This window comes from Mytilus galloprovincialis, chromosome 8, assembly GCF_965363235.1.
Source record: "Mytilus galloprovincialis chromosome 8, xbMytGall1.hap1.1, whole genome shotgun sequence".
In the NCBI taxonomy this organism is placed as follows: Eukaryota; Metazoa; Mollusca; class Bivalvia; order Mytilida; family Mytilidae; genus Mytilus; species Mytilus galloprovincialis.
In genome coordinates this window covers 37,893,411-37,906,561 of record NC_134845.1, presented here as the reverse complement: position 1 = coordinate 37,906,561, position 13,151 = coordinate 37,893,411, and the positions used below count along the sequence as shown (strand labels likewise).

The following is a 13,151-nucleotide window of genomic DNA, read 5'->3' as shown; positions in this document are numbered from 1 at the left end:
TGTACAAAGTCTGTATGGTATGAAAGTTTTTTCATATGAAAAAGAATTATCCAAATCAATTGTTCGCCATTTCCAGTTAATCGGTAAAAGATTGCACAATCCCTTTTATATTTGAATCTACTCCCTGCCATTAAACTTTAAAAAACGTCAGATTTACTTTTATCCTTAAACAGTCTTTCATTCATCTAAATGTACACAATAATTTGCAACCTTAATTTGTATTCTCTAAAAATTTTGAAATAAACTGAAAATGGCAATCAGCATAATGTGGACATAATAAAATGGATTACAATGGCCTCTCTAATCGGTCAAGGATCAGTAGACATATAAGTAGTAATTAGAAATTGCAGAGAAAGACAGACTTTTACATATAACATAAATAATGCCCATATATCAATTCACCTGATTAAAATTACAGGTAAAGACAAAAAGTAAAATAATTATGTCGAAAAATGTAATAAAAAATCTTCATGTGAGGGTTAAAAGTAAACAGTAAAAATGGCAAAACATGATTATAAATCTGAGAAATAAAATTATAGTTTTGCTTTATTAAATTACTCCAAAATCTGTGGTTAAAATTATAAAAATACATATCAAAACTACAATTTCCTTTGAAATCAATTCTTAACAAGCAAATCTAAAATTCGTTGAATAATCCTTAAAACAATTTTAGTAAAATCTTCTCAAATATAAGAGTGTGCTGAGTTTATATGTCAATCCAATTTATAATGAGTTCTGAATATAGGGAAACCAGATTACATAAAAACTTGGGTCTAAATATACATTTAATAATGAACAGCAAAAATATAATGCTTTTTTTTCTAAAACCTAAAGTATGGTTTATACATACATGAAATCATACAAATCGATGTTACAATTCATCTGTTACTTTAACGAATAATTTTTAGTGTTGTGAATTGTAATAGCTGCCATAGGAATTCAGATCTTCGTCATGGAATAAATGGTAGTATGTAAATATTTATACCTGTGTCATGAGTTCTTTCTCTCAAGGATATTAAATGTTTGCTCTTATGCGAAAGTTATAATTTATGACTTGTTAATTGACCTTGTGAAATATCTGTAATATATACCCCATAACAGCATGAAAAATTCATTGCTTTAAACAGGATAAACCAAAAAAAAAAGGTTTTTTTCTGAAATTTTTTTTAACAAAAGATTTTAAAAAGTTATTTCTATTGTTTCCATTCCCAATAGAATCAATTATTTTGAAAACAGGTTAACACTGTATGTAGATTTCCAAAGTACAGCTTATTATTGCCTTTAAGCATATAAAAAAGATTTATTCAAATTAAAAATCCATAAGTGGCCTTTATTTTCATAAATATAAACCTTCTTGTAACCAGGAAAATATCAGAATATTTCCGCTGATAAAAACAAGGATCGTAATGAATAATAAATCATAGTCTTTTACCAACCAACCTGGCTTTTAAAGGCAGAAACTCTATATAAAATCAATTGTTAAGAATATACACAAATCAATACCATTATCTTTCTTACAATGAAGAATAATCTATAATACCTCACAAAATTGAAATATTGTGTTTTTAATCTAGTTCAAGATTCTTCCTACGCCTCAATAAAAACAGATTAGTAAATGTAATTCAATCTATAAATCTTCTATAATCCTTATTCTCTCTTTTTCCTATATTTATAATACATATTAAATAACATAGTTCTTAATTCTGACTAATTTAATATATATGTGTTATGCTGTAAGTGATGTCACTAAAATCTTAAATGCAAGAAACGACAACTCTGTCTTTTCTAAAAAAGTAAACGAAGTATTATTAATTTTAAAAAACATACAGCACAGTTTCGAAATATCAGTCAAAGCATAGATGTGTAAAATTTATGTCAAATAACAGAATATCATTTAAAAACCTATCATCATGTTTTTAAATACTTAAAAATGATGAAAAGCCTCCTTGGGATTAAAAATGTTAAATATTAATGAAATCTGCAATACTGTAAAGAAGTCAACTGGTACATATCTATATAGCTTTGGGAATCCCTATCTTTGGCATTTAAATCTTGTGATGCAAGTACCTGCTTTTATATTATGCTTTTAAAAAAATGATAATTACAAAAAATTAAGGACAAATGTACTAAACTCACATTCCCTCGAGGATATTTTTTCTGATTCATTCTTCACTTCCAACTTAACCACACGTACACATATTTCAAAATATATTATACTATTAGTCAATTTAACACTTCACACACATAAAAAGAAATTATAAAATAACAAATAACATGTTTAAAACCGTAGGAAATGTTCGGGTTAGAGGAATGTTTAGGATTGGTCAAACCATGCATATAAAAGTAAACATGACAATACTTGTTTTTATCTTGACAATCTCGTGATAAAAGGGGAGGATGCGCCAACAGCGTCAATGGCCAACAAACAAGTTTACAGAATCATTTTATCATTATTTTAGACTTAGTTCAACATAAAACATTGGTCTTTAAAACTAAACTAATTGCTTCAAAAAACATTGGTCAATTTTACCATCAGAAGCCAAAAAAATTTTTTTTTTTAACAAGAAAGGTGAAAGATAAACTGAGGGCTGTTCTGTTAAAATAACTTTGTTAGGGAAGGATGTTAAATTTGATGTTTGAACATGGGTTTTGGATTATATACAGTTGTAGGTCTATTTTATGTAAGTAAATTACTCAATTAAATCTTTATCAACCCTCCAAAGTCCACTTAAAAGGAACAGCTCTTAAGCAACCATACTGTATGTTTATTCCAAAACAGATTTCACTATAGAATTAAATGTTAATTAATCATTTTGTTTCACAAGTATTGTCATTTTTACTCTGTATCTGAATTTTAACAGCACTGAATTAAAATGGAATGGATCAAACTTCATAAACAAGTTAAAAAACAAACCGAAGGAATTAATAGGTTGGTACATTATCAAATACAGTAAAACCTGACTTCACCAAAACCTGTACACTTGCATTAAAACATACAATTGTATTATCCATACAAAATCTTCTGTCATATAGGGTTTGGTTTTTATGATAAAAGGGTCTATTTTTTTGTTTTTTTGTTTTGTTTTAAACCAACATATCATAACAATATTATCATTAAAACTCTGTAACAATATAAACTTAAAACAAAATCCTCAACAAATTCCACAAATCTTTAACTTTTAATAAAATCAGATTGTGACCTAGATCCATATAAACAAAGGTCGAATGATCAGACTAATTTACATTTTCCCAAAGACTTGCTTGTATTTCTGATATAGTTGATGAGATATCCTTCAAATAAGAGGAAATGGTTATATTTTATCTGTTGAACGATTTAAACCTTGATATTTTTATGCAAGAATGTTTAAATAGTTATAAATCATTGTAAACTACGCAGGCGAATAAAACCTGCATAATTATAATTTATTGGGCTGATTTTTGTCACCTGAAGAGGATTTCATGTATAAGACACATGCCATTTAGTCTATATTCACATCCCAAAAATGACATACAAATTCCTATTTTATGACTACAGTTAACAATTAAATAATTTTCCAAAAACATAGACAACAAAACAATATAAAACTCAACAAAGTATACAATTCTTTCAATGTCTGTACATTCGATAATTTGTCTGTGAGCACATATACTTATAAAGCACATTACGGTGATCACATGAGAGTCATGTGACATTCGATTTTTTGCTACGACATAAAAGGCACCCATGGTACACCACAGTAGGATAGGCTACATGGTGTTCCTCCCGTAGGATACATTTTCAGCAGAGCATAACAATCTATCATGACACTGCCACAGTTTGAGGGTCAAAATAACCGATATCTTCACTCCTTCAAAAGTTGGTTGTCGACAGGGGAAAGCACCTGTCCGTGTAATGCCGTTATCACAATTCTTGAGATTATCACACTGATGACAAGACACAGGTCTATGAAGTTCTCTTCAGTGATCGGGACACTTTTGTTTATGGCACTTCATAATCATTTCAACATTAACAATCCTTTCAAACGTTACTACAGTCAATTTCAATGATTTGTTTTGGAACCTCAGCAAACTGGTATACTAGTCTCTGTCCATCAACTTTGTTTAAAATACCTCTGGCATAGTAATACCTAAAAGTGGAAGATAAAAACATGTATAATACATCTTTTCAGGACAATCAAATACATACTAGTAGATGTACAAACCTTTTAAATGTAATAAGTAATATGTTATACTGTGGCATTACTTTAATTAAACATATGCAGGGCAATCCTCAGAATCAGGACTGACCAAAAAAGAAGGATGTGTCAATCTGCTGCCAGAAAATTGCAAGTACTTTAAAAGGAATATTTGCACAATCCAGAAAATACCCTAATTATTCTCCTACTCCTTAAATGAAAATTTGATAACACATAAATCACAATATTTGATATGTCGTTAACCTACAAGCAAGATAAACTTGACTTCATTTTTTTAAATTAGAAAATATTCATTTAATAACTTATTTTATTCTAAACAAATTATCAAAGCAGCTTTTAAGATAACAAATAAAATCCATACCAAAATTGCTTGGGTATATTAAAAGTAATTTGAAATAAAATTAACCCACTTGAACAATTTCCAGTTTATTGGCAAACAAATGGCATATTGCTTCTACGAAAATATTTAGAAATGACCTCCTACAGGAAAATTGATAACCTTGAATGTGTTTCTTTGAACATATACAATTTCAGAATTGTTTTTCCTACCGTCCTTAATGTGCATGAAATATATGTCACTGCACACATAGCAATACAACAATCATTATTAAATTCTGAATAAATACATACCTTAAAGCTCTCCCCATAGTTTCATAGTTCATGTCGGGTTTGTTTTTGTGTAGGCCCCACAGTTTGGATACTGCCTTTGAGTCAACTAGTTTAAATATTCCCTTCTCCCGATTGGTCCATTTGATGTATCTTGGACATGTTTCGTGATTCTGTAATAACTGCAGTAAAAACTCCCACAGATATGTCGTACTACCTGTGAAACAAAACATTTAGGAACTTAGTGACCAATTCATTTTTTAATGTTATGTTTTCAAAATAAAATAAAAATTTATTCATTCAAGCAACAAAACTTAAATATAACACCACATACACAATTAGTGCACATTCTTGGGACCATTCTCAATTTGTATGGATTCTAATAATCCAATATTTAAATATACATAAAAATCAAGAAAATTTATATCAATGCTAGTTTGGACATTTGATACCCTGTATTTTATTGACTTAGGGAACCAGTAAAATATCAATGTACCAGCTGTTTTCAATGCAACATAATCCATGGATACACAATCTTGTCAATAAATACACATTTTTGAACGTCGTTCAGTGACCTTTGTGTTATATCTGTGTCATTTCGTCTCTTGTGAAGAGTTGCCTCCTTGGCAATTATACTACATCTTCAAGATTTTTGTGTACAAACCAATTCAAAGTTTCTAATTATACCAGCCAGTAAGACTTCTGGAGTATTTTTCTGACTTTGAAATTGACCATTTTTTTTAACAAAGCTCTCAATACTTTATGTAGATTGATGGAACACTTTTTGCTCTAATAATTCTTAACGCTTTTGGTTCTAATTATACTGAACACTTTTTGCTCCAATAATTTTTGTTGATGTTTAATTTTCAATACAAAGAAATAATGTGGGTTTTTTAAAAGACCAGAAAATTATTTAAACAGTATTTCAACACAATATTTCCAAACAGTGCATATGCACTGTTCATAATAACCTCTTCAGGAATTTGTAATCATTTAGCATCAATTTTTTATCAAGGTTTCTCTATTATGCATTTTAAAAGCAATTGTAATTAATAGGTTAATGAATGCAACATTATAGACAGACATAAAAGAAATAAAATATTTATTAGGATTTTAATGGAAAACTCTATTTCTGAAATAGTCAGTGATGTGTAAGGTTCATTGTATTTACACATTAAATAGTTTCTACCAAGTCAAGCATTTCTAAGCATCTGTCTGCAGTTGCCACTATTGAAGCATGTTATTGGTGGCAACCGTCATTTTAAATTATGAACTTAGATGTTTTTTTCAGGAAAACAATGATCTATATTTGATATAAATTCATTAACTTACTTTCTCTCTTCCTTTTTGGTTGATTAATAGGACAGTCAATTAAATTCTTTGGTTTTCTACCTGAAATAATAAAAAAACAAACTATTAGAACTCTCAAACTTTTAAATAAGTAAAAAGACAAATTACAGTCATGTCTAAAGTCGAAATCTTTAAAGATGGTTAACATTGATAAATTGATTGTCTGTTTTAACGCCACTTTTGGGGTATTTTGTGGCAGCCAGTTTTGGTGGAGGAAGCTGGAGTGGCCGGAGAAAACCACAGACCTTCAATAGGAAATTTCTTATCACCTTTATAACTACAAGTGGACATTAACTAAATAGGGGGAGATAACCACAGGAGTACACACGATTTGATGACATGGCACACACCAACTGAACTATCGTAATCATCAAATAAAAACCACCCACAAGAATAAGTGATAAAGACAAAAACGTGGGGCATGCTAAACATGTACAAGTGACAATTTGTCATAAAATGAAAAGTATAAAGAACTTATTTACCCCAATGTATTGACCAAGTGTCAGAAAAGTACATCTACACTTTAACTTCAAAGACAAAGACGATAGCTTCTCAAACATAAAACCAGAACTACTTTAAATGTTTTGATTGTTCTATAAACAATGTCATCCGAGAAGACTTATTATGATCAGTGATATACTTGTCATTAAGAGTTGTCCCCAGAACCTTACATTACATGACTTTGAATAATGTGAAGCTGTTGCCTCTTGAGAGAGAGTAGATAAATAGGATTGCAGGACATTTAAATGACAACACAAACTTAATTACATTCTAGTAATCTGTATAAGCTATTCAAGCTGACTCTAGGTATAAGTACACCCTTTTTATCCTCCAAAATCATTGAAGATTACAACCACCTTGTTTGGGTATAGCCAATATTAAGACTACCACTTAAACAAACTTCAAAAACCATACAATTGTGAACAACAAGTTCGATTTCTGATTTTTTTTCTCTCGGTTTTCATATCAACTTCAATGCAAAAGAAAAGAAAACTTGACAAAATCTAATTCACCAACTAATCATTAAGAAAGCCAGTAAAAGTACAGATGTACTGCTAGAGTTATTGTTTCTCGTAAACAAGCAATCCTTTTTTTCTCCTAATACAGAAGTTATTGAATACTGTTTCTACGATAATATTTTCTGATGACATATTTATTTCTTTACAGATTAAATAGTATTTACTCATATGTAACATTTGTTGCCGTTTATTCAATGACAAATCAATGAAATCTAACTTGTATGAATGGATAGGTAAAAGTTGTATACACTTCTAAAACATGTTACAGAATCAATAATCATTCAATGGGCATTCATGTTTCTCCGCATTTCAATCTCGAGAGAAAAACCTCCTAATCTACGTAATATGAAGTCGTAACATGTATATAAAAGGTAAACTGGAGGAAGTGGAAATCTATTAAATGACCCATGGTCTATCTTATCTATCATCAAATATTTACTCATCAAATAAAAGCTTCTTCAAAAATCTTAAAATGCACAAACACTACTTAGAACGACAAAAATATACGGCTTTAAAGAGATAATAAATGAATCATATCTGGGCTTTAGTATTCTAATTACCCACATTTTTTTTTACTACTAAATCATTGCACATAATGTATATATCAAAAAAATATCAAAGATTCAAGCTGTTTAAACTTTGATTTTAACAGTTAACAGTTTTAAAGATAAAAAACATAGTTCCCTCCCCCTTTTCCGCTATCAAAGATGCCCCTGTTGTTTCACAGTTAATGAAATTATATGATAAATATGTAAGTGCATCATTTATTCATAATTTCCGATTCAATGTACATTCAATTCAAATAAATATAAGGCGCTGCGTCGTCCCATTCATGTTAATAACACAGAAATTAACCACAAATTTAACGTCATTGATAGAAATGTGTTTACATAACCACTTCTTATATTTAGATCTAAAAGTACAAGTTTTAATAACAAGTCCTTTGATGTGAACAGATATATAAAAAAAATCGGTGCCTCACAGAGTTAAGACCCTCCAGCCTACATAAGGTTCTAATTAAAAGCTTTGTTGTCAAAAATGATGTAAAAAGTTTGACAAGTATATGATATCATATGAATATTATGTAAATGGTTGAAACAATGAGATATATTTAGATACGCATCATGATAAAGTCGTCACCCTTGAACCAAATCGAACAATTCCAAAACATGATTTGATTCAGAGTATATATGTTATCTTAATTAAATGCTAATACTTTTCAATTAGGCCACACCAATTTGATTCCTTGTTCGACGGACCCGCCCGCACCTATTTTTTTCAAAACAGAATTTTTTTATTTTTTTTATATTCCCGCTTCCCGCATCCGGAAATGTAATCATGTCTATTTCCCGCACCGTTTTTTTGTAAATATTATGAAAAGATATCAACATTGGTTTCTTTCCCCCTTACTTATATTATATATTAATATTTGTGTGTTTTAATGTACATATACTGTTAACATTTATCGGTCTCATCCGAGTGCTCCTAAACAGAAGGGAATGACGAAAGAAGAAGAAGATTCCCTATCAAAAATGTTCGTTGTTAGAATAAAGTACAAAGAACTTCTGAAGGATTTGCCTTCAACTGCAATTATATTGTATGCTGGCAAAACAAAACTATCTATAGTCGCTGCATGTTTATGCACCTGTCCTGATTGATTTAGGGGCCTTTCGTTCAGTAGTTATCGTTTGTTGATGTTGTTCATTGGTATTTTCCCGTTTGAATATATAAATTAGATCGTTGGTTTTCCTGTTCGAATTGTGTACGCTTATAATTTTGGGATCCTTTATAGCTTGCTGTTTGGTCTGTATCAAAGCCCTGTGTAAAAGGCCGTACTTTGACCTGTGTTTGTTATTGTCAGCTTGAGAACAACCCTCCCTCAGACAAGGGGACATTTTACTGCTGTAGAAAAGAAAATAAAAATACAAAGGATTTGTATACTTCTTCTATACAAAACCTTTGAAAACTTAGAACTTTGTACTAAAAAAGAGGAGAGTTACATCATTTTTAAACAACTTTTTTCTAAAAGAGGGGTCCACTTTTTTTGAATAATATTAAACTGTTAAAGTAAATGTGTTAATTTAACATGGTCAAAGTCCAGGAATATTACAAAATTCTTGGACATGTTTTGACCATTTAATACTAGATAGATATATAGTTCTTTGAGAAAATATGAGCCCTTTTGTACAAATAAATATATTTTAACTTATATTGATCCTTCATAAAACATTTAAAACATGTAAAAGGGATATTTATAACATTAAGGGGTTGCCCCCAAACTGATTATGACTTAGATGGAGAATTGTCTCATTGTCAGTCACACATACATAGACCAGATTTAATTATTTCTTGGTGAACAGGGAAAAAATACTTCAGAAATTAAAAAATGTCAAAGTACAAGTTATGAATCAAGTTTTATTATTGTCAAAACCTACTATTTTATGTTTACAAAAAAAAATATAATCGCTCGCCTTTACTTTTCAAGCTTCGCCTCAAAAATTTGCAAGTTCAATATTTTTTTATTAAAATTTTCAAATCGCTCGCTCGCCCCAAATTTTGGAGTCCAAAAATCCGTAGAACAAGAAATTAAATTGGTGTGGCCTTAGTAATTGAAAGTATAGCTTAACTTTTATAATGATATTCAAGAAATTGTTGACAGAGACATATGTTTGTGTGTTAGTTTTAATAACAACACTACATCAATTCCTTTATACGTCCAGTAACCTTTCAATCTTTGTTAATTTCACTTATAAAGAAAATACCATACTTATAAAAAGAAATTCACAGCTTATATATGGTGTTTCTCACGCTATTTAAGGAAAGGGCTTATTTAGTATCAATTTTTTTTTTTTACAATTTTATCAGATAGCAGGTTATTTTGATATGTGTTAAACATTGTGGAAAATGTGCTAATTTTCCTAATAAATTCCAATAAACTGTAAATGTTAATTGAAAACGATATATTATATATAGTACATAAACCTACTTTTTTTGTACACATTTAGGTGTGAGACAAAAATAACCTTAAGCTGGTATTTACAATTTCTTTCATTCAAATGTCTAGAAATTTGTTTATTGAGTCTAATTAATCAGTGCAGTTTGTCTGACCAAATATCCAACAGTTTTTGTTGAATAATAAGATGATTGTATTATTTGAATTAACAGGACTGAACTGCCTTGACACCCTACCAAAGGGTGTGAATAAAGTACCTTTTTTATCCTTACTTCTAATGGGTGACATCGGAGGCGTGTTGGTTGATGGTGAGTGACAGGATGAGTGATAACTGGTTTCCCAACTCTCCATACCCATGTGTGGTAATGGGGAGGGTAACAGACTGTTTGTGTATCTTGATTCTTCTGCAAAGATAAATGTAATTAATTTAAGACATTGTAATATATCTTAAACCTTTTTGTGCAACAATAATGGCTATCATGTATAATTCTGAATATGACATTTCTGATAAAAAATATTAACTTGTTCAAGAAATGATGGAGAGTTTCTCTCAGCATGAAGAAAGCAGGTTTATCGTTACTATACAATTAAAGGGAAAACCTGAACAATTATGGCTGTAAGAAATTATAGACTTTGTACTTAAAATGCCGCCTACAGACTTTCTCTATGTTTAGCCACATCTTCTGATTTCCTGTGCCTACTGTATTATACAGTAAACTTATCTTAGAGAAAATCAATAACGTCTGCAATCGGTTAGAGCCCAACTTCCTGTTTTTGTCATCGTGATAATTATCCTTATATTCAGATCCATATATTTGAACCATCCGTTTCTCTAATTGCCACTGGATATATTTAAATCTTATAGTAAATCAGTCAACAATTTTACCTTTTTTCATGCCAAGAGGTTACAAAAGAGCAAGGACTGTTCATTGTGTTTTGATCTGATACATTGTTCTTGGAAATTATAGGTTAACCAGTCACAACAATAAGATGTCTGAAACTGGGACTGCTTAATTTTTAATAAGTCAATTATCATTCATTTGCAAGAAAATTCTTTACATCATGACAAAATCTGTACGATTCTTTATTTTCTGTTGGTACAAATGACAATTAGAAAAGTAGATGTTTCTCTAAGGATTAATGTTAGTTAATCTATGCCCATAATAGGACGTTAATGTACATTGAATATTTACATGAAACATGAAAAATTTACAGTGCAAATCTACAAGTAGGTCAATTTATAGAATTGATTAGTAAAATGTAGGACAGTTACAGCTGGCCTTCCATCTTAAGTATAAGGTTTATATGTATCAATCAATATACATGTATAACACCTATTGTCGATACTGAGAGAAATAAAACCAGCCAAGACTAGGATTAATCCTAACTAAGTTTATTACTGAATTGTGTCATGTGTTTGTATATTTCTCACTCCTTATTGAATTCTATATACACAAACTATTTGAATACTTAAAAAAATATCAGTTTTTAGTTAAGTACTTTAGTCCAGAATGTAAGATTATTACATAAATTTAATTATTTCCTTAAGCGAACTGATAGATGTCTATCTAAAGAAAAAAATAGTAAACTTCGACCTTTTGCAAGTGTCTTCCGAAACCCTGGGACAATTCGTCTACATGTAAAGTACGGAACTGTCTTAATATTACCGGAAACCATCGTGATTCAATTATTTAATCTAAAACATGTGATTTCCCGTTGACAAGACTTAAAACCTTGTCTCTAGTATGAACAACCTGTTTTTCTAGTTTATAAAAGGTTTATTTCCTATACCGATGACCTTGCTAGACATTTCCTGTTTCAAGAATTTAGCATGATTAAAGACAGGGAATATGAAACATGTCATACGTATCAAATTTATATCCACGTCTAGAAATTCTTTTATCATAATATTGTTTGATACGAATTTGAAACTGAGAGAAAAATCTTAGAAATTTCCTAGTTTGTAACTCAATCCATGAGGAATTGTTAAATGTTTTCTAAGAAAATTTCCTTTAAGAAACTTTATCTAGCTTGATCTTCCGTCTTGGTTTTAGTTTCTTTTTTCAGTTAAATTGTCCTGACTAATTTTCTAAACCTTTCAGTGGTTTCATCTTCAAAAAAAAAATCAATCAGGAAAATATGAAAAGCAGATTTGTATTTTAAAAAAGTCATTATAATTCAACTTGTTTAACTGAAAATATCTTTATCTAAGAAATAGTCCAGCCTATTTTTTTGGTAAATCGTATACCCTTAGGGGTCCTCACTGTACAAGATTTATCTGACCTAGTTTACAAGTGAACATTAAACATAGGTAAAAGATAAAACACCCCAACAGGAAAAGGTTTTAGCCAGGAAATATATCCACCAACATCGATATTTACCCGAAACCAATTCAAATATTTAAATAGGATTTACAACATTTAAATTTTGCCTTACTTCCATAAACGTCAGCTTATCAGTAAAACTTAGCATTTGAAAAATCTCATTTAACAATTTGGACATTATCCAGTTTATATATAACAATAAGTTAACATTCAAGTTTGTTCGTCACTTAAAATAAAATTCAAATATATAACGTTTCAAGCTCTATTACATACTGGCATGGGATGTTTAAGTTATATTGGTTGACTTCTGAAATTAGCACGAAGAGTACACACAAGTTTGATTTATCAAAGGGAAACATACAATCTGATGACAAAAATATTTCCCATTTGCAAAATTAAAATTTGAGTCTTTGTATTTCAATTTTATTGCAGTATAGTTAAAAATTAAACTATTTCCTTTTTAATGTAAGCAGCAGTTAAACGACATGGTAAAATTATACAAAATTTTGCCTAATTAGAATGAATCTTGAAATTTCATGTTTGGCTAAAAAAAGAGTAAATATCTCTAATGCCAACATATTTACAACGTCACACTCATTGTCACCATTCATCTAAGCCAATATATTTCAAACTTAATAATATTTATTTCATCATTAAAATTTTTCATTTTCTGTGAATTAACAGAGCCTAATTGGTCTCCACT

At 29.8% G+C, this 13,151-nt stretch overlaps 1 protein-coding gene across 8 annotated transcripts in view; it reads right to left on the bottom strand.

Moving 5' to 3' along the window:
- Positions 1-228: 228 nt before the first annotated feature.
- Positions 229-13,151, bottom strand: part of LOC143041864 (uncharacterized) — a 92,663-nt gene continuing 79,740 nt past the window's right edge. For 7 of the 8 annotated variants that reach the window (XM_076213985.1, XM_076213981.1, XM_076213982.1 and 4 more), the window contains 4 exons: positions 10,382-10,528; positions 6,135-6,194; positions 4,827-5,019; positions 229-4,127 (listed from right to left, as the gene is read on the bottom strand). In XM_076213985.1, the coding sequence (XP_076070100.1) occupies positions 4,019-4,127; positions 4,827-5,019; positions 6,135-6,194; positions 10,382-10,528 (509 nt within the window). In that variant the 3' untranslated portion in view covers positions 229-4,018. The remainder of the gene's footprint in view (positions 4,128-4,826; positions 5,020-6,134; positions 6,195-10,381; positions 10,529-13,151) is intronic. The other variant, XM_076213983.1, reaches the window with a different exon arrangement.